This window comes from Leptopilina boulardi, unplaced genomic scaffold (assembly GCF_019393585.1).
Source record: "Leptopilina boulardi isolate dan_hultmark-lab unplaced genomic scaffold, ZJU_Lbou_2.1 LbouV2_32, whole genome shotgun sequence".
Lineage (NCBI taxonomy): Eukaryota > Metazoa > Arthropoda > Insecta > Hymenoptera > Figitidae > Leptopilina > Leptopilina boulardi.
In genome coordinates, this window is record NW_026137885.1 from 380467 (window position 1) to 403869 (window position 23403).

At 28.3% G+C, this 23403-nt stretch overlaps 3 protein-coding genes across 4 annotated transcripts in view; 2 read left to right on the forward strand and 1 right to left on the reverse strand.

Annotated features, from left to right (window-relative positions):
• The window catches only part of LOC127284263 (neuropeptide CCHamide-1 receptor-like), a 42782-nt gene extending 39309 nt beyond the window's left edge, over positions 1-3473 (reverse strand). The window contains exon 1 of the mRNA XM_051309630.1: positions 3228-3473. Coding sequence (XP_051165587.1) covers positions 3228-3290 — 63 coding nt within the window. The 5' untranslated portion in view covers positions 3291-3473. The remainder of the gene's footprint in view (positions 1-3227) is intronic.
• The window catches only part of LOC127284262 (neuropeptide CCHamide-1 receptor-like), a 66893-nt gene that overhangs the window by 12564 nt on the left and 30926 nt on the right, over positions 1-23403 (forward strand). The gene's annotated exons all lie outside the window — the stretch shown is intronic.
• On the forward strand, positions 18737-20070 carry LOC127284208 (zinc finger protein 853-like). Its single transcript, XM_051309533.1, has 2 exons — positions 18737-18757; positions 18835-20070. The coding sequence occupies exons 1-2, from the start codon at positions 18737-18739 to the stop codon at positions 20068-20070; spliced, it is 1257 nt and encodes a 418-aa protein (XP_051165490.1).

A 23403-nucleotide genomic window follows, 5' to 3' on the forward strand; every position in this document is an offset into this window, starting at 1 on the left:
TATTGTAACTATAATCATTTTTGTTTAAAAATATAATAATTTTTCTAAAATCGTAATTATCAAGAAATATATTTAAAAAAAAAAATTTAACTATAATCATTTTTGTTTACAATATAATAATTTTTCTAAAATCGTAATTATCAAGAAATATATTTAAAAAAAAATTTAATTTGTCATTATATAAAATTTTTATTACAATAAAATTTATATAAAAAATAATTATTAATATTATTAATAAATTTTTTTTAAATATTATTTCTAAATTATGTCCTTTTTTTTATCATCTATAAAAATTTTTTTTTTTTTTTGCTTTCTCATTTTCTTAAGAACAAAGTTCAGCTAGAAGTTGTTGTGATGAACTTATATATATATTTTCTGACATTTTTTCATCAGTGACTCCAATGAATAAAACATCTCATTCTCACGTTGTATATTTATTTTCCTGAAGGAGTGTCGATTCAATTGGTGCAGCCCCTAGATAGTTTATAGTAAAGGTCAGTGTTGCAAATATAGAAAAAAAAAAAAAAAAAAATTAAATACTCATGGGTTTATAAAGATAAAGACTAAAATTTATATATTAGAGAAGAAGAAAAATCATTTCTTAATAAAAAAAAACCATTTTCTTTTTTTTTTTATTTTTCTAGTAAAAATATAATTAAATATTTAAAAATAATTTAGAAAATCTAAAAATAATTTTTTTTTTATTTTTATACATAATAAAGGTAAAAAAGGCCATTCTTTATAAAAGCACGTTTTAAGGCCATGTGGGAGAAATCCACCCCAAAATGCGTCTTCCAACTTTCGAATTTTCTCTTAAGAAAATTAATATTTTGGGATGAAACTTGTATGGGATGATAGAGGAGGGTCTATAGAATTCCGCTGTGCTCCCCAAAATAAAAAATTTTGCATAAAATTATTTTTAAAACATTCTTGAAAATCGTGTTTATTAGTTATGGCCAATATGTCAGCGACAGTATAACCTCTAAACAGACAGGATATATATATATATATTCAAGTGAGAAAATTTGGTAAAAAGTAAAAGAATAAGTTATCAATTACATAATTACAATTTTTTTTAAAAATAATTGTTATAAACAAATAATTGTTGTTACTTATCAACATTTACAATTCCACACCTAAAATAATGCGGATTTTTTCTAATTTTGCAATTTACTAATCTCTTCCAAATGGAGTAATAAAAATTAGGCAATTTGCAAAACAACAATTGTTATAAACAAATTGTTGTTATTTATCAACTTTTACAATTGCACACCAAAAGTAATGCCGATTTTTTCTAATTTTGCAATTTACCGAGCTCTCCATAATGAATAAATAAAATTAGGCAATTATCATAACATTAATTGTTATAAACAATTTATTGTTATTATTTACCAACATTAACAATTAAACACTTAAAAAGGTGCACTTTTCTTGTAATTTTGCAATTTACCGAACACTGCAAAATGGATTAATAAAAATTGGGTCATTTGCAAAACAATAATTTTATTAAACAAATTATTGTCGTTATTTATAAACTTTTACAATTCTACACCTGAAATAATGCGAATTTTTTTATAATTTTGCAATTTATCGGTTTAAACAAAATGTACAAGTAATTTCATTTTATTTGCTAAACAATAATTGTTATAAACAAATGATTGTTGGCATTTCCCAACTTTTACTGCAGTGCACTAAAAAATCGATTTTGTTTAAAAGATTGCAATTTTTCCAACTACACATAAAAATTAATTAGGTATGTTGCATATCAATAATTATCATAAAAAAATTATTGCTGTTATTTACCAACTTCTAATGCCTAAAAAGTTGAATATTTTTGTAATTTGTCAATTTATCCGACTGCGCAAAAATAACAATTATTATTAACATTATTTTGTATGTGTCAATTGTCAATGGCTGTTAGCAAAAAAGCAATAGAAAGCAAAATGTAATATGAAGCAAAGCAGTAAGGAAAAAAGCAATAAATAGCAAAGAAGCAAGCAAGAAAATAATACAAAGCAGAAAAAGCAATAAAAAATACAGCCTTGACAATACTTTTTACAAACAAATATTTATAATATTTAGCAACATCAGTACAATATACCTGAAAAGTTGTACTTTTTGTAATTTTTCAATTTTATCTGTCTATGCAAAATGGATAAAAAAAATTTGTTTTAACTTCCATAACGATAATTGTTATATAAACAAATTATTCTTCTTTTTCCAATTTTTATTAATTGCATTATGTTTGTATCAATTATTAATGTGTCAATGGTTGTTAGCAAAAGAAAGCAAAGAAGCAAGCTAAAAAAAATAAAAAACAAAGCGGAAAAAGCAATAGAAAGCACAGCCTTGACAATAATTTTTACAAACAAACTTTTTTTTTTGATATTTTTCAACTTCTTGTAGAAACCACCTAAACAGTAGCAATTTTTTGTAAAATTGCAATTTGTCTGTCTGTACAAAATGGATAAATAATTTTGTTGCAATTTACACAAAAGTAATTGTTACAAACAATCTTTTCTTGTTTTTTACAATTATTATTAAATCATTGTATATGTGTCAATTATCAATAGCTGTTAGCAAAAAAGCAATAGAAAGCAAAAAGCAATAGAAAGCAAAATGCAGTAAGAAGCATAGCAGTAAGCAAAAGAAAGCAAAGAAGCAAGCTAAAAAAAATAAAAAACAAAGCGGAAAAAGCAATAGAAAGCACAGCCTTGACAATAATTTTTACAAACAAACTTTTTTTTGATATTTTTCAACTTCTTGTACAGACCACCTAAACAGTAGCAATTTTTTGGAAAATTGCAATTTATCTGTCTGTACAAAATGGATAAATAATTTTATTGCAATTTACACAACAGTAATTGTTACAAACAATCTTTTCTTGTTTTTTACAATTATTATTAAATCATTGTATATGTGTCAATTATCAATAGCTGTTAGCAAAAAAGCAATAGAAAGCAAAATGCAGTAAGAAGCATAGCAGTAAGCAAAAGAAAGCAAAGAAGCAAGCTATAGAAAAATTAAAAACAAAGCAATAGAAAGCACAGCCTTGACAATAATTTTTACAAACAAACTTTTTTTTGATATTTTTCAACTTCTTGTACAGACCACCTAAACAGTAGCAATTTTTTGGAAAATTGCAATTTATCTGTCTGTACAAAATTTAAAAACATAAGGTAAAATTATTATCTATTGCAAATTTTTAATGTTTAAAAGTTTCTTACCTTAATAATACTGCCACTATCTTTCAAAATAAGGTCCAAACAGGATTTCTCTTTTAGATTCATTAAATTCCTTTGAACACATGTCAAGTTAACGTGTGATGCACAATATATACTGCCAAGTATTATTTCATTTCACTGGTGATGAGTTGCACACGTTTTTACCTTTATCCATTCCAAAATTAATTTACTTATCACTTTTAGATTTAAACATCAATTTTTGAAAAATCAATGTAAAATATCTTATAACTTAACAAAATATTTTTACACTAAGCAGACGACACTAATTATCTAGCGGACGCCGGTCGCCGGTCAGAGCATGGTAGTGCACGTACATTGAATTCTTTAGGCTGCGTCTACAGTATACAATTTAGTGGAGATTGCGTAGGCCGTTTCCGAATTGGGATTTTTGTCGTACTTTTGATAAAGTGTATATTTGGGAAGTATGCAGTGTCTTTTTTTCGTACGGAAAAACAAGGACTCTGCATACTTCCCCAGTGTACATTTTATCAAAAGTGTGACAAAAATCCCAATTCGGAAACGGCCGTAGAAAACTAGAGTGGAGTGTAGACAGTGTTGCCAACTGCCGCGAGAGGAAATTCAACTAACATATTAGGCTGTAGTCCCATGGCAGCGTTTTGCGTTGCGTTTTGTCACTAGACCCTGAGTGTAAAGGAGATGCAGATATATGTTTGCTATGTTTACACTCACGGTCTAGTGACAAAACGCAACGCAAAACGCTGCCATGGGACTGCAGCCTTAGGCTCTGTCACTTGTGACGTCAGAGTCGATTCAAGGTGTGACGTCAGATGGCTGGAGGGACAACAAACAGACGACACAATGTTATTCTGGGTCGCCATCATTTTCTCCAAAACCCAATTGACAGAATATAAAACTGTCAAAAACTTATTTCTCCGAATACTTATGTAACCGAAAATCCACTGATCAGAATACTTAGTTCACAAAAACTCCACTAGTCAGAAAGTTTAAATTTCCGAATCTCTATTTATAGAATATTGGAAATATTCAAATGGAATGGAAATTCGGAAAGTTATAAATTATGTAAAGTGAAAATCCGGAATGTTAAATATTTTGACAAATTGGGAGTCGGGAAGTTAAATATTCGGACAGATAGAAATTTGTTAATTTCAATATTCTGACAAATGTAAATTCGGAAAGTTGGATATTATGGCAAATGAAAATTTGGGAATTTAATTATTATGACACATAAAGATTCGTAAAATTACATATTCTGAAAAATGGAGTATTTGAAAGTTAAATATTGTAGCAAATAGAAATTCGGAAATTTAAACATTCTGACTACACTGCAAAAAGAAGTATCTTATTTTAAGATGTTTTGGTAGCATTTAGATGTTTAAGATGTCTTAATGTCTTAAAAACGCTACCAAAACATCTTAAAATAAGATACTTCTTTTTGCAGTGTAGTGGAGTTTTTGTGAACTAAGTATTCTGATCAGTGGATTTTCGGTTACATAAGTATACGCAGAAATAAGTTTTTGACAGTTTTATATTCTGTCAATTGGGTTTTGGAGAAAATGATGGCAACCCGTTATTCTCTATTAGGGAAGAAAATTTGTTTCCACTTTAATCAATTTTTCTCATATTTTAAACATAGAAAACGCTTGTTGACATATAATAAAATTAAAATGTGTGTTGATAATTAATTTTGTTATATATTTGATCAATTGCATTGATAGATTCTCTTAATTCGTGATAAAATATAAATTTTCAGGATAGAAAATTTTGTTTACTAACTTGAAATCTTTTACTCCTGCGGTAATTCCCACAAATATATATTTTATATCTTTTTAATAACATGCATACTGGATATTGTTTAATAATGTTGTTAAAATGTAAAATGTGTTTAGTAAACGAACACCCCTAACCTCAAAATTTATATTTTATCAAGAATTAAGAGAATCTATCAATGCAATTGAATCAAATATATAACAAAATTAATTATCAACACACATTTTAATTTTATTATATGTCAACAAGCGTTTTCCATGTTTAAAATATGAGTAAAATTGATGAAAGTGGAAACAAATTTTCTTCCCCATGAGAATAACATTGTGTCGTCTGTTTGTTGTTCCTCCAGGCCTCTGACGTCATATCTTGAACTCGAAATATCTCGATGAACTGACACAGCCTAATTGTCTACCACAGCAAGTCACATAACCGATTTATTATTTTAGAATACTATTGGAATTTTTTATTTAAAGCTATTTTAGTTTATAGTAAATATATTAAATTGTTCCATATTATGATGATATTCTATATTATGCGCCAGTAATTTTTAAACTTATATAAAGTTTAATTTTCAGAATAAATTTTTCAAAAAGTTTATAATGCTTTACAAGTAATACCAAACAAAACACACGTACCCTAATTGGGATCCGAAATCTTGTGTAACTACTCAACCCTGAACCCACTTGCGGCAACCATCTTGCTGTTTTGTCTCTTTCTTTATACATATGTTAGACAGAGACAAAATAAAAAATGGCTACCGCAAGTGGGTCGACACCAGAAGGCGTATCGCAGCTCTGCGGTTCCCAATAGCATCTATCATTTCCTGAACGTTGCATTTTCATTTCCTTAAATCAAATCGGGTGGCGTGAAACGATTTCTAGTTCGCTTCCTATGTAGACGCGAAATCATTTCAATGTCCGCTTTAGGAAATGATTTTTCTCCACGTAAATTTACTACCATGCGCACTAGTTTTCCTTAATATTTAGGGCTGCGCAGTGAATTTTACTGCACTGACCCGTAAGATTTAGTAGTATTGCTTCGTTGATACAGTACGATTTGTTATTAAAAAATAATAATCATATTGTAATATTACAATAACATTAAATCTTACGGGACAGTACAGTAAAATTCACTGCGCAGCCCTAAATATTAAGGAAAACTACTGCGCACGGCAGTAAATTAATATGGAGAATAATCATGTCCTAAAGCGGACATTGAAATGATTTCGATCTTACATAGGAAGCGAACTCTATACATACGCTACTGTAAGGATTAAACGCAAAAAGCAGTGTTCGAACGCATGTATGTAACCGCGGCATAACGATTTATTCTGAGTGTCGCAATAAGGATTCCTGGGATCCACCTCTTTGATTTTCTGTATAAAGCCGTTGCGGAATAATTAAAGCCCTTGTACACCTCACAAATTTTGAGTATACTCTGAAATTGTCAGAGATTTCACTAATTTTGATTGGCTTTTCACACAGACAATTTGGAATTTTTTCAAACATTTAGAACTCTCTATGTGTACAAAAACGCCATTACGTTTTTTTCTGGCAATGAAGTACATGTCAATTTTTAATGTATGTACCCACCTTTGCTATAGCCTTATCTCAAAATTTTATATTTCAGAGGTTTACAATTATTTCTAAAAAACAGAATTGTTTTTTGTAAGAAAGCCTCTCCAACGTCAACACTCTTGTTTTCTTCTTTTACAGAAACTATACTCCCGTAATAACTGTGATACAATGGAGACCTATATTGAAATAATAAATTCAAGGATGAATTGCAACATTCATAATATATTGTCTAGTATAGACAAAAGTCAAAAAGAATGTGTAGGTTTGATTTAATTAGACATGTAATTTCTTCTCCAGTTCTTTCCATCTAGTAAAATAGAAAAATGAAGATGAAATATAGACAAAATAGATAGCAGAGAAGTAAGCATATTAGAAAGCAAAGCAAATTACAAAGCAAAAAGCGAAGAGTAATTAAGATAGTAAACACAGCAATAAATAAATATTTTAATTGTCTCAAAATAAAAACTTTTTTTTTAAGAAAGCTCCTCCCTCTCCTCCCTCCCTCAGCTATACACTGTAATAGCTGTGAGTAAATAGATACTTCTTTTGAAGTAAAATATTCAAAGATGAATTGCAACATTCATAATATATTGTCCAGTATATACAAAAAATGTGTATATTTGATTTAATTAGACATGTAATTTTTTCTCCAGTTCTTTCCATCTAGTAAAATAGAAAAGTTTAAATAAAATATAGACAAAATAGATAGCAGGGCAGTAAGCATATTAGAAAGCAAAGCAAAGTAACAAAAGCAGAAAGCGAAAAGTAAGTAAGATAGTAAACACAGCAATAAATAAATATTTTAATTGTCTCAAAATAAAAACATTTTCTTTTTTAAGAAAGCTCCTCCCTCTTCCACCCTCTCGCTTTCTTTTTTTCATAAACTATACACTGTAATAGCTGTGAGTAAATAGAGACTTCTTTTGAAGTAAAATATTCAAAGATGAATTGCAACATTCATAATATATTGTCCAGTATATACAAAAAATGTGTATATTTGATTTAATTAGACATGTAATTTCTTCTCCAGTTCTTTCCATCTAGTAAAATAGAAAAGTTTAAATAAAATATAGACAAAATAGATAGCAGGACAGTAAGCATATTAGAAAGCAAAGCAAAGTAACAAAAGCAGAAAGCGAAAAGTAATTAAGATAGTAAACACAGCAATAAATAAATATTTTAATTGTCTCAAAATAAAAACATTTTCTTTTTTAAGAAAGCTCCTCCCTCTTCCACCCTCTCGCTTTCTTTTTTTTATAAACTATACACTGTAATAGCTGTGAGTAAATATAGAGTTCTTTTGAAGTAAAATATTCAAAGATGAATTGCAACATTCATAATATATTGTCCAGTATATACAAAAAATGTGTATATTTGATTTAATTAGACATGTAATTTCTTCTCCAGTTCTTTCCATCTAGTGAAATAGAAAAGTTTAAATAAAATATAGACAAAATAGATAGCAGGGCAGTAAGCATATTAGAAAGCAAAGCAAAGTAAAAAAACGAAAAATAATCAAAGCACATAACACAGAAAAAATAGTAAGCAATGCAAAGTAAGTAAAAGATATAGTAAAATGATGAATTTGATTTCCAATATATATCACTGTTTACATTCTCGGAAATTTTGTTAATATTTTTGTTTCCAGTATTTTTAAGTAATGCCTTCTCATTTCCATAGCATTTAAAGAGTGTTTAATTTTGGACGGATCTTCTTTAAAGATTATTGCTGTAGCATTTGCAGGTGCATAAACACCGCAACTGTCACCATCTGGTTGAAGAGTGACTTTAATTGATTTTGTTTCAGTTTCTAGCGGATAATTTGGATATCTATGTTTTAGATACTCTTGTTCATCTTGTTTTAAATCCTTATACGTTTTCTTACCAGTGCTGTCAATGATGAACAAAGTATTTCCATCAAAATAAATTGTACGCCAGTGTCCTGATTGTCCACCCCCAATAATTTGAAGATCTTGAAAATGAAATTTTCCTTCAAATGGAGGTATTAGATGTGGGTACAACATGTACTGAACTGACAGCATTTCTTTATACCCAGACTGGGATCGCATCACACAAATCATTTTGTCCAAACACGTTTCATTTAGCCACTGTGAGCTCAGGATCAAACCCCTACATTCTTCTAAAGGAAAGGCGTCAAAAAAGTCTTCATTGATTACCTGTATTTGTACTTTATTTGTGTCCTTGTTAATAATTTCTACGTCAAATTTTTCAATTTCATAATTGTTTTTAATCTTCTTTATTTGTCCTTTACTTTCGTTTTTGTAAATTTCCATATCTATTTCTTCAAAATCACTTTCCTCAATTTCAGGAAACGAATCTTCCTTTTCATTTGTTTCTTTCATCATTTTTTCGAAAAGTTCTTCAAACTCATCAGTGTCTAATGACATGTTTGTATCCGATTCTCCATTACTGTCAGATATATTTGAGTCACTTTCATCTAAATCCATGTTTCCTTCTTTTACTTTTTGAGCATTTAAAATATACTCTGGTTCCCTAATTGGTAGTTGTCTTTCAGTTCTGCTGTCAAGAATTTCTGGTTGTAAAGCTTTTTCATAAAATTGAATGAGTTTTGCTTCCATCTTCTCTTTCCAGAATTGATCATCACGTACAACTACGACGTATATCATTACATTTTCAGCCCAGACAACAAAAATATTATAACATGCTTTCATATGTCGGAGTGCACCTTGAACTTGATAGTAATAATTATGATTTTTGTTCAGGGCGTTAGGATTATTTTTGTCAAACATTTCATTCACTTTTGGCACTCTTCGCAATTGTTCTTCAGTCGAAACACCTACAGCAGTTATGGGACATTTTACTTCCACAATTCCTTGTACTTCTGAATGTTTTATTACAGATAAATTACCGCAGTTCATTATTTTTTCTGAAGGAATTTTCAAGGTGGACAACCCGACATCAATCATTCCGTCAGGTGATGCTCCTAGAAAAGCAAATTCTGAATCTATCATTAAACCACATTTCTTTATTGGTACATTCAATAACTTTGACAAATCATATAAGGCAAGCTTCTCATGATCTTTGCCATATTGCAATGCTGCTGCAACTCGTCCTCGTCTTTTTATCCCATACAAGATTGTGCTAACCTTATTTGCGCACGTTGTAGTTTTACGTGCTTTACAAACCAAACCATAATTAGAACTAGTTAACATCTCCTGCCTAAGAGATTTCCACAATATACATTCTGCTTGCAAGACTGTTTTTGAAAAAATATCCCATCGATTTTTTTGATATTCTTCTTGTTTTTTTCTTAACTGAATTTCCAATTTTTCCATTTCGGTTGACTTTATATCTTTTTTCTGTGCGCGTTTGCCATAATTTTTATCATTCTTTTCAGTGTGACTCGGTATTTTTCTTGGTGCATAGTTATATGTTCTGTTTCGTTCAATTTGTACTTGTCTTCTGTTTTCCATGTCCTGCAGAATTTTGGGACAATCTTTTTTCAGTTCTTTGTACAGAGTGCATAATGGTCTCTTCTTTATTGCTTTAATTGCTGCAAATGCACAAGCAGCAGTGTACCTATGTCTCATGGCAAAGTTCGGCCTTTTGCCAGCAATGGCTTTACAAATTAGGTTATTAAACCATTCACATTTGTTAGTTGTTGCATTGAACAATATACTTTCAGCATGAATGCTTAAAGAGCGAAAAATCTTCACGACTTCCACGAGTATTCCCGTATCTTGTAAGAGTTGAACAATATTGTCATTGTCATTTTGTTCTTTTTCAGCACACGGCCACTGTAATCCAGCGCATTCTTTATGATCTCCGAAACTGTGACTCGGTACATTGATTATATCTTGTAATAATAAATCTACTTTTTCTGCTTTTGTTAAATTCGTATTTTCTCTTCTTCGTTTTGAGGCAAGTAAAATTTCCCTACGCATATTTAATATTTGAGCCTTTAATGCTGATCGTGCTTTTCCGTACGGTCCGTAACGAAGTTCAGGACCATTTACTGTTTTGGATAGAATTTTAAGTTTTTTTGATAAATTTTTCAACAAATGATTAGTACATTCAATTTTTTTAACTTTGACATTATATTCCTTATACGGATCTGTTTCATGAATTTTACGCATCACTTTACTGTCTCCATCACCTATTAAATATTTATAAATTAAACCATTCTTTTCGATACTTGCACCAAAAGCTTCAGCAATTCCTTCAGGCTCCATACCACCAGAACTTTTTTTCCGACCATAATTTTTGAAGCAATTGTGTTTTGTAGGTAACCTGCATTCTCTTTTTGCTTTATCACAACGAGCACATGCCTTATTTTTCACTACAATGTCTAATATTTCGCCTGTTGCATAACCAATTACAACACTGCAATTACTCAATGAGCTGTAATGCCCACCCATGGAACGTTTAGCCCAGGAAGCATCAGTGACAACAGTAATGTAAGGTACATCATTTATAACATGACCTTTCTCTCTTGCTATGTCTGCTTCTTTTTTGGCTGTCTCTTTCATACATTTTCTTGCAATTTCTAATGAGTCCAAGGCGACTTCTTCTTGATATACACGAAAGGTTTTACTATCCATACACGGCATACCTTGTGCAGCATAAACTTCTTCAATATTGGCATATGGAACCCCTGCAGAAATACATCCAGCTACAAATTGGTAATTTGGCTTAGAACCTTCTGGATGTGATACAACACTAGTTACAGCATGACATTCCTTACATTCAAAGTATATAATGGTTCTCACAGCTCTTTGAACAATATTTCTTACACACCAATCTTCATTTCTACAGTTATTCTTATGATGCTTGGCTCTTTGTGTTAATAATTTTATTGTTTGCCATACTATATATCCTACATCTACAGTTCGTACTCCTATAGAAGCATACCTTTCTTCGCACGTATTTCCAATTGATTCTTCTAAAACAGAATCATCTCTTTTACGTATCTCTTCCTCATTTATTGTTTTTTTAACATCATGCATGAGTAAATTTTCTTCTCTCTTCTCTTCTCCTTCATTAATAAGATCTACTTCAACCATATCTTCAGTATTTTTCAGAACATCATCCACAGATGTATTCTTTTTTTCTAGAAGAATTTTCTTTTCATTAGAGACAACTTCTTCTTTTTTTTTGGCCCTTCTCCTGCAAAAATAACAAAAATGTTATTATTAATCTAATTCGTGTTTTTACTTATATGTTGTATAATACGTACCCAAGAAGGACACAATATTTCTTAAGTATTATGTTAAAATGTAATTAATGAAGCGGAAAGTGGCACCCAGTTATCAGAACCCAATTCATTTTTTTTAAATTAATATAAATAATAACATTAATAATGTCAACTCATCGAGATCATACTGGGTGATTGGCACCCATCGTAATTTTAAATGTTCAGATAGTATATTTAAAGGAAAAATTAGGTCATTGGTTTTCTTCCAAAGAAAATATCTGTGGAACATGTTAAAAATGGGCTATTTTTACATATAAAAACGTACTTTATTAATAATATCGTTAAAAATATGATTTATATTTTTTTTTCTATAGAAAATTATACACTGAGAAAAATGTTTAGTATCATCTACCAAAGTTTGGTTCTCTCTACCTAATTTTTTATTTAATATAGATGCGACTAGACCGTTTGGTTGACAGAACTAAATTTTTTTGTTGAATCGTTTAGTTCGATCTTCGATCTATCAAATTTTTTGTTTCGCACAACTAAATTATTGTTTTTTAGGAATCAAAAAATTTTGTTAAATGAAATTTTTTTTTGTTTTCTCAACAAACTTATTTTTTTGTACACCATTTTTATTTTATATAATCTACCTATGCCTACTTAAATTAATTTCTATCTCGGAAAAAACCTAACACTGATGGGGCTCGAACCCTCAGACTACGTAACGCAAGTCGAGAATTTAAAAGTCCAATTTAAAAAAATATTTGCTAAGTAGATGAAGCATTTTAAAAATGAAAAACAAGAAAATGGAAACACATATTATATTGGTAAATTTAACATAATCCTCATTAAGTTTGACGTTCAAATTTCTTATAATCATTTTTATGAACTTTTAGTACAAAATAATGCTAGTACAAGTAAAAAGATTTGAAATAGAAATATTATATATTCCAACAGAAACATATTTATTATAAAACGAAAGTTTGACAAGCCACATTTATGACTTGGTTGAATTTTGATTACTGTACAAATTGAAGAGATTGATAAATAAGTGGTTGAAGAGAATATAACTTCTAGTTGAAAATTTCTTTATAAAGTAATATTAAATGTATTGAGGTGATTTTTTGTGAAAAGGTTTAAAATATTATAAGGAAGGGCAATCGAGTGCAAAAGTTTTTTTATTTTTTAAATTAATCATTATACTACGCTTTGGAATTGTTTATTTTTTTCGTCATTCCTAACCTCACTTTTTTCTTCCCATATTTAAAGTGTTTTATAATGGTTAATTTAAATAATATCAAAACTTTAGCACTCGATTGCCCTTCCTTATAATATTTTAAACCTTCACACAAAAAATTACCTCAATACATTTAATATTTTACGAGAATAATTGCCGACAAAATTAAAATTGGAACTCTAACAGTCACATGCTGTTAAATCATGTTCATTTCGTAGTTACCATTTAAAAACCAATTTGCAGCAAATCGACACATATGGATTTTATCAGATTTTTATCACGTCTCTATCTGGCTTTTTAAGTTCTATTCTCTCTTCTGAAAGTGACTTAACAATCCTTAAACATTCGTAGCTGCCATAGAAAACTACTGCGCAGTGTTTGAAGTTTTAGAAATTTTAGTGTATAGGATTTTGTACATGAACTTGTACCTTTTCGTGTACAAGATCACGTACAAAATCTTTTACATGTAAATAATTAGTAACGGATAATGTACAAGTGCAATATTCTTTACGGGTTCCTGTACATGATTTTGTATAAAAAGTTGTCCAATATTCAAATGTAAGGAAGCGATCATAAACTACGTAGTCTGTTTAGGGGGTTGGGGGAGGAGGTGTTGTCGACCATGCGACTACATAGTCAAAACTCTTTGAGTTATTTTTAAATTTTTATCATTTTTTTATGGTTTTTTTAAACTGCACAGCAAATTTTTTAAATGTCTAAAAAAAATTTTAATTTTCAAATCTAATATAAAAAATATAAAAAATTCTGTAAAATCCCAGACCGATTAATTAATATTAACCCGTGACAGTAATCGATCAAAATTTCACATTAAAAATACATGCGAAAAATGAACATTTAAAAGAAATTCATAACTATTTTAACTATTAAGCAACAAATTTTTCAGGTCACAAATTCTTTCATTTTTAGCCACACTTGAAACTGCTATATTAAATATTCAAATTAATTAAAGAAATTTTCTTACTCGGAGGTTTTTCATTCTCTATTCAAGAATCGGATATAAAAAAAATCATTTTTTCAAAACTCTGGATTCAATGTGACGGAAGAAAAATGTTGGCTTTACACATTTTTTAAATAAACGCCCTGGATCACCGTTACAGGGTATTTTCTGGCTCGTTATTTACCAACTTGATGTTATTCGTTTTTTCAAATATTCTACTTAATATAGCGGACTCAAAAATCTTCAAAATTTAATAAGTAAAAAGTAAAATATTTTAGTATTATATCCGCAAATTCCGTAAGTAGCAATTATAATATCATACATGTGAAAAGTTTTAAGCTGAAAAATAAATGAAAAAAGAAAGTTGAAAGTGGACCGACAAAACAATGAAAAAAAAGTATTTGATTCAAGTAATCAATTACTTGAATATTATCAATTAAATATTTATTTGTATTAAATAATTGCAATTTGAATCAATTAAATTTCATTTATTTCAAATACAATTTATTTTATTCAAACACAAATTATTTGGTCCAAGTAAATATTTAATTGATAATAATCAAGTAACCGTTTACTTGAATGAAATAAATTTTTTTCAGTGTGGTGCTTCATATAACTAATTTTTAAATAAGTAAAATAATAATGATAACATAAACTTTTTAGATACTACAGTAAAATGTTTCGGATTAGCTGAAAAAGAGTTGAGTATCAGAGAGTATTCTAAGATTCTTGAGGGCACTGATTTTTGTCAGATTTAAAAAAAACACGAAACCATTAAATCATTTTTAAAGTATCGTGCCTGATCATGAAAACATTTAATTATTTCAAAAGTGTCGTGTCCGGACTCGAAAAAAAACATTTCATTATTTTGAAAGTGTCCGGTCAGAAGACGAAAACATTATGAATAATTAAATGTATATATGTTTTAAATAAGAATTATTTAATACAATAAATGTATTTTATTAATTCAAGTGAACTCATTTATTTGATATGATAATAATGTATCATTTAATGCTGTAATATATTATTTTATCAAGACAGATAAAAAAATATTTAGACTGAATTAACATTAAATTTAATTTGTTTTTTACTTTAACTTCACAATTATTAATCAGCATAAATTTTACAATATTTACAAATATATGAGATGGCTTGTCAATATAATTGAATCTTTTATTAATTCAAAGTTTTAGAAATTCTATCTTTTTAATAATTCAATTTTTTATAAATTTTTTCTTTTAGTAATTCTAACTTTTAAAAATTCAATCAAATATTTATTAGAACTTTTAATAATTCAATAAAATGGTTATTCGACTTTATGGAATTTGATCTTTTGGTAATTTAAACTTTCAAGATTTAGGCAAAAATAAGGCGACTTAGGGGGTACTCAGTGTATAGAATGTAATGTATAGTACAAGCAAAAATTTTTAAAGAATTATTTTAATAAAAAATTGATATATCTTATACTATCCTAAGTAAATGCAGCATTATGATGCTACAATTTTGAATCGTAATTCTGAAACAGTAATATTTGCTAATATGCCCTATTGTACGTCATTTAAAGATATATATTTGTTGGGTAAAAATTTTGGAGATTAACTGTACAGATTAGTGGCACGCACCACTAGCTATATAAATGTGTATATATACTGGGTGTCCCAGGCGAGCGCGAACATATTTTTTATGGTTGAAATCTTTGACCAAAAATAAGCAAAAAGTTCCTTTGCACTTTTAAAAAATGTGCAAAAATGCTTTATTTATTAAACTATTAAAACAATATAAGCATTGTTAGAGCAGGTGGTAGAGGAACCTTATACGTGGAATTCAAGTTGCACATTTTCAAAAAGTGCGTAGGAACTTTTTGCTTATTTTTGGTCAAAGATTTTAACAAAAGTTCTAACAGAATTTGCACGTTGATAAAACTAGCGTTTTACATATGTGACCGCGTCTGAAAAAAGGGTGCTTACGATCAAAAAAGTTATCAACATCGTCGGCACTGCCATCAACATCGTAGGCGTTCGCATGAAAGGGGCTTACTTCGGCAATATTATATATATATAGTCGATTTCTTAGATAAATTTGGAAATTTTTTAGAGGTTTTAGAAACATTTAAATTTAGAAAATCGCAAAGTTGCTGATTTTTAATATTTTTACATATTACCGAAGACCTCATATTGAGAAAAACGAAAACAAAGATTAAAATGAGAATATCGTTGTATTTCCTATAAAGTTATACAGATTATATGATTATTTTATGTCGAAAACACTTTTGTGATTACAAATTAATATGTAATATATTTAATTGATTTCCCAATCAGGAATAATAAAAAATGTCGACAAAGTGTCCCTTTTTCTCAAAAATGCGATTTTTTAATATGTTCTTTACGAAAGTTATGGCTGAATGCTAATAATATACCGCTTATTTTAATTCCCATTTTTTATATCTAACGACTAAAAACTATTTTTTTTCGTTAAATTCACTACTTTTATAAGAGCTATGCTGCATTTGATTACAAAAGTGTTCTATTTATTACAATAAACTGCCGAAACAACAGAAATTCACTAATTTTCTAACAAACCGACATGGTGATTTCTTTTTGTTTTTTAATAAACAATGAAAGTAAATAATTATAGTAACAATAAACATATGAAAACTGCGTATTTAATTCTCTGTGTCAAATTATTAAAAAATATTTTTAATCAATACATAAATCGACATTATGCTTTTGAATTTGGAAATTTGTTATTATTTCATGAATTAAAACCGTCAAAGCTGTCACTTTTCAAGCGGTGGCCCACATAGAATAAAAAAATTATAGAATTAAAATCATTTATGAAATTATAAGAAATTTGAATTAGATTATTTAAATACGTTTTTAAATACATTTTTTTATCCAGTTGAAAAAGCTCTTGAGATCATTTTACTTACAACACACATGCAGAAAACTTCTGAGATTTCCGCCTTTGATTTGTTGAAAGATTTTTATAAGTTTTTTTAGATATTTTTCCCATTTTTCAAAGGAGTAGTCTAAACTTTTGCAAATACCACTATTGAAAATCATGAATTTCCATCAACAAAAAACAGCGTTCTCTAAACGGCCATTTGCAAATATATATATAAATATATATATATAAACAGATATAGTTTTAATATATGTATGGTTACCAACTTTACACTTTCAGTATCTGTATGGTTTGCCCCACTGGATTTTTTTCTATCCGATTTACAAAATCGGAACATCTTTCAATAAACGAAAAGAAAGTGATCTCAAGTTACATATTTGTTGCTATAAAACTATAATATCTATAAATTCAAAAAGTAAATAATGTTAAAGCAAGATCTAAGTATATCAATAAGTATAATAATGAACATATTTGACTTTTTATTATAATCCTATGTTTTATATTTTTAAATAATTTTGTAATAAAAATATATAATTTATCTAAGAATGTTTTTTTAAAAATGTAAAATTAAATTTATATTTTTTACAATAAACGACTTGTCATTAATGTTACTAAAAAATTATTTGATTTATTGCAAGTAAAAATACTTATTAACTATGTTATTAATATTAATTACGTTAATGTAAAATATTAAAAATTTACGATAAAACATGATGAAAATCAGATCTATAATTTTGACTTTAAAGATTTCATTCTTTGAGGAAATGCTAAGAATATAACAATAAGTTAATTCGTAAAGGACGCCAGGAGGTCCAAAGCAGGCACAAAAATATTGAAGTACAGTACCAGCAGACGTTTAACTACATAATTAGTTATTCGTGCTTTGAAATAAAAGTGTCATGGTGTTCCAATCGTAAATGCGTAAAACCTTGAAACCCCAAAACTGGGACCTCGAGCCCTTACGTATTTCCGACCGCAACGCCATCACATTAATGTGTATCAAAAAAAGAGTCACCCCCACTACTCATGTATAACAGATTGTTTTGCATCGCATTGAACCTTCGGTTAAGTTAAGCAAAGTATTCAATGTTTGCGCAAAAGTGTGGCCGAGTGGTAACGTAATCACAAAGACAAGTATGTATAATTTTTTACAAAACTTTCTTGTTTAAAACTTCTTTCTCCTTAAAATTGTATATAGTTCTTAAAGCATTATAAAAGCTTCTAAAAAAAGTAACTAAATATCCGTCTATACGCGAATAAATAACCTCGAAAAATCTCGTGTGCGTATGCATAGAAAGTTTTATATCACTTTTTTAAAAACAAAAATACCGTCGACTGGGTCTATCACATAACAAATAACATCCCGGTTGTCGGTTTCTTTTGCTTATGCATGAAAATAACAATAAAATATAAAATGTTTTGGGACGCTGGAAAATTATTTTATACCTTTCAATTATAAGAAAAATTCTTTGTTTTTTTCTTTATCGATATTTTTCTTGTTATTGATCTTATTATTATTATTCTTGTTTATTATTCTTATTCTTTTAGAATGTCATAAATCATTTACTTTGTTATTTATCAATTTTTCGTGAAAATGGTAATTTTATTTTAATAATTTTAAAAAATTTCGAGTTTTTCTTTCAAAATTTTCCTCAAATTTTATTTTTTTTGTTTTGTCGAATTTTCCGTTTTTTAAAAATCATTTAAAATTTTCAGTTATTTTTCAGTCTAATTCTTTCCATCTTGAAAGGCTTTTCTGTTTTGGAATTCCTAAAATAGATCGTGTCTATATTTTATTCAATTTCTTGTTCTATAAAATTTCAAATTACTTATTTACCAAATTTTATCCTTGTTTTCTTTCTATTTTGTTTTAGGCCAATCTTTCATAATGTCTGAAGGAGATTTTAACGTAAGTATTTTTTGTAAGTAGGAATAAAACTTTTTTTTAAATTAATATTCGATTATACTATTTTTCAATTTTTTTAGGGGTTTAACATTTCAACATTGCCACCGCCATCAACATCGTTGGCACTGCCATCAACATCGTTGGCACCGCCATCAACATCGTTGGCACCGCTATCAACATCGTCGCCACCGCCACCATCAATCTCAAAAAGTTCGCCAGCTATTACAAATACACAAAAAAAACGTGGGAGACCAAGTGGATCACAAAAAAAGCAGGACGAGAAAAATAAAAAAGAAGAAGCAAAAAATCGAAAAAAGCGGAACCTGCTGAATCACAATTATCAATTGAATTTAGTTGAAACACAACTGGCGGTGGCGAAAAAGCAAAGTGAAAAAATGCTGGTGCAACTTGACTTGGTTTCTCCAACATTATCCCCACCTCTTTCACAATCTTCAAACCTCCAAAACACACAGCAAGGCACACAGCAAACCACTGAGCAAAGCACACATCAAATCACACATCAAAACACACATCAAAACACACAACAAGTCACACAACAAGTCACACAACAAAACACACATCAAAACACACAACAAGTCACACAACAAAACACACAATGTCAGCTGCTGACACAGAAACAATTCTTTTGTCCGACAAATAATCAGCAGCAAGAGAATGTACAATTTGCAGAGTACGGTAAATGGTTGCAACAACAAGCGGCTGCCGAACAACAGATGTTGTTACAACAGCAAATGATGCAAACATTTACCAATAATCTGATGCAAATGCGTGCAACTGAACAACAAAATCATTTGTTGCTGATGGGACCATTTGCCGGACAGCCATCTTTAGAGAATTCTACACAAAAAAGCTTGATTCTTCAGCAATTGAGTTCTTCAGTGGAAGAGTTGGAGAAAGCTTTGCTGAAGAAACAAGTAGAAATAAATAATAAAAGTCAGCAGCTGACACAAATAGAGCAGCACTTATTCCAAAAGGAGCAACAGCTGCTTCAAAAGAATCAGCAACTGTTGCAAATGGAGCAAGAATTTTTGCTAAAGGAGCAAGAGTTGTTGCAAAAGGAGCAACAGTTGTTAGCAAGTGAAAAAGCTGTTTCTCCTAGTCCAGCCATTCGTCCTTCTCCGCCATCGCCAATTTCACTTCCTCCTTCAAACCAAGGTTCTTCTTCTACGGTTAAGAACTCTCTCGTTGCTTCAGGATTAAATCCTTCAAGACATCATCCTCAAGCAAAATATGCTTTAAAATGTCTAAAATGTGGCAATATAAATGTAAGTGTAACACTTTTTATACTTCCATAGAATAATGACAACATATGCCTTGAACTTAAAGTTGAATTACAATGAAAATGATATCAAATTCATTATATAGATTTAATTCAAGTGCAATGCATATGACGATTTAACCGTACGTGCTAAACCTTGTAATATTTTTTCAGAGTTCTTCGAAATGTGCGAAATGCGGAAACATTAATGTAAGTATAAAATTTTTTTTTACCCGTATGAAGTAATAACATAGGGTAACTGTACCAATTACGGCGCGTTCATAAAAAATGACTATTATTACTATTATATTTAACATAAATGTTGCAAAATTATTTTAAAAAATTATTTTTATCTTTTTTTGATACAATTACTTATAAAGATGTACATTTAAATAATTATTAATTTAATTATTTGAGATCAAATTTTTTCCTTCGCCGTAATTGAAACATTTTTAAGACTTTTATTGGCTTCATTAGGGCGAGCAAAGTATCTTAAAAAATACACGCAATATTGTTCACCTGAATTTTTTCACCAAAACTAATACAAACGCGCCATAATAAAAAATTGCGGTATTAGTTTCAATTTCTCATATTTGTTTAAATAATCGATTTTTATAAAGTTAAAATTATTTTCAATATCCAAATAACATAAACTTTTGATTTAATAAGTCTTCAATTGATTTTATATAATAGAAATGTCGAATTTTCTATTTCAAAGGTATTTTGACTCGAATCACGCCGTAATTGAAAATTTAGCATATGCTTAGTACTTAAAATTTAAATAACAACGAAAATAAATACAAATTCATTGTTTAGCATAAATTTGATCACATTCCGTATGTTGAGTTTATTGTTCCTTCTAAAACTAATAATTATTTTTTTCAGATTCCTGCTCGAGGTCAAAAATATAATAAGGATTTTAAACGGCCACAAAATAATAATAATTATAATAAAAATTGGTCTGGAGATAGACACACAGACTACAATCATAAACATTGCACTAATCGCTGTAAGTGCCGGAATTGCCGCTGATTTGAGAATATCACTCGTCCTAGCCAAACTACAAATCATCATGTTACTTTTTTATTCAACTTATTGCCGATTATTACCATCTGATCATCTTTCAAAAATAATCACTATATTATAATAATAATTATAAACAATAACTCATTATATATATATAATATTTCTTTTCCTTTTTTTAGATATTATTAATAAAAGTGTTCTTTTATAATTACTGTTGTCGTTCACTTACTTGAAATTTTATGTTTTTTTGTGCCGTTATTGCATTTTTAACATTTACTCTTTTCAATAAGCTACGGTTTTCCTCGAAAAAAATTCCCTGAATTTCCTTTTATAAAAAGTAATTTTTAATGCAAATTTTATAAAAATCTAGTAACGTTTATTATTATTACAGTGAAAAAATATGCTACACCTAAAAATTAACATTTGTTAATGGAAATATTATTTTAAAGTCAGTATTCGTTGCTAGGTTTTTGCTGAGTTAAAAATATATATATCTGACTTTTTCGATAATTTTTAATACCTAACAGCCCCACCTGACAGTATAGAAGGCGTGGATTTCTGAAATTATCAGTTTAAACAAATTCTAACACTGAGAGTAACAATTAATGTAAATTTTATGATATATAATTAAATAATAATTTAATTTAATCGAAAATGGTAACATTTTTTAGTAAGAACTATTTATAGAATAAATACGTGTCTACGTTGTTCTGATGTCGACTAGACATACTACACTTTTTTTGTGCTTCGATGCCTACGGACTCTTTTAATGGCTGCGGGTCGACGAGTCGCCTTCTTCACGGAATCACAAATTATCCAATTTCAATACACTTTATTTAAAGATATGAGTACATTGAAAAATTGTAAAAAAAATTGCACCTTTCTAGGTGCACTTTAGTAAAAGTATGTAAATAACAAAAATAATTTGTTTATAACAATTATTGTTTTACAAATTACCTAATTCTTATTTATCCATTTTTCAGAGATCAGTAAATTGCAAAATTAGAAAAAATCTGCACTTCTTTTGGTGTAAAATTGTAAAAGTTTATAAATAATAATAATAATTTGTTTATAACAATTATTGTTAATCAAATTGCCTAATTCTTATTTATCCATTTTTCAGAGATCAGTAAATTGCAAAATTAGAAAAAATCTGCACTTCTTTTGGTGTAAAATTGTAAAAGTTTATAAATAATAACAATAATTTGTTTATAACAATTATTGTTAATCAAATTGCCTAATTCTTATTTATCCATTTTTCAGAGATCAGTAAATTGCAAAATTAGAAAAAATCTGCACTTCTTTTGGTGTAAAATTGTAAAAGTTTATAAATAATAACAATAATTTGTTTATAACAATTATTGTTAATCAAATTGCCTAATTCTTATTTATCCATTTTTCAGAGATCAGTAAATTGCAAAATTAGAAAAAATCTGCACTTCTTTTGGTGTAAAATTGTAAAAGTTTATAAATAATAATAATAATTTGTTTATAACAATTATTGTTAATCAAATTGCCTAATTCTTATTTATCCATTTTTCAGAGATCAGTAAATTGCAAAATTAGAAAAAATCTGCACTTCTTTTGGTGTAAAATTGTAAAAGTTTATAAATAATAACAATAATTTGTTTATAACAATTATTGTTTTACAAATTACCTAATTCTTATTTATCCATTTTTCAGAGATCAGTAAATTGCAAAATTAGAAAAAATCTGCACTTCTTTTGGTGTAAAATTGTAAAAGTTTATAAATAATAATAATAATTTGTTTATAACAATTATTGTTAATCAAATTGCCTAATTCTTATTTATCCATTTTTCAGAGATCAGTAAATTGCAAAATTAGAAAAAATCTGCACTTCTTTTGGTGTAAAATTGTAAAAGTTTATAAATAATAACAATAATTTGTTTATAACAATTATTGTTAATCAAATTGCCTAATTCTTATTTATCCATTTTTCAGAGATCAGTAAATTGCAAAATTAGAAAAAATCTGCACTTCTTTTGGTGTAAAATTGTAAAAGTTTATAAATAATAACAATAATTTGTTTATAACAATTATTGTTAATCAAATTGCCTAATTCTTATTTATCCATTTTTCAGAGATCAGTAAATTGCAAAATTAGAAAAAATCTGCACTTCTTTTGGTGTAAAATTGTAAAAGTTTATAAATAATAATAATAATTTGTTTATAACAATTATTGTTAATCAAATTGCCTAATTCTTATTTATCCATTTTTCAGAGATCAGTAAATTGCAAAATTAGAAAAAATCTGCACTTCTTTTGGTGTAAAATTGTAAAAGTTTATAAATAATAACAATAATTTGTTTATAACAATTATTG

Coding starts and splice junctions, on each gene's coding strand:
- LOC127284208 (XM_051309533.1), top strand. CDS start 18,737: ATGTCTGAAGGAGATTTTAAC. Junction 18,758..18,834: donor TGTCTGAAGGAGATTTTAAC/GTAAGTATTTTT, acceptor CAATTTTTTTAG/GGGTTTAACATTTCAACATT.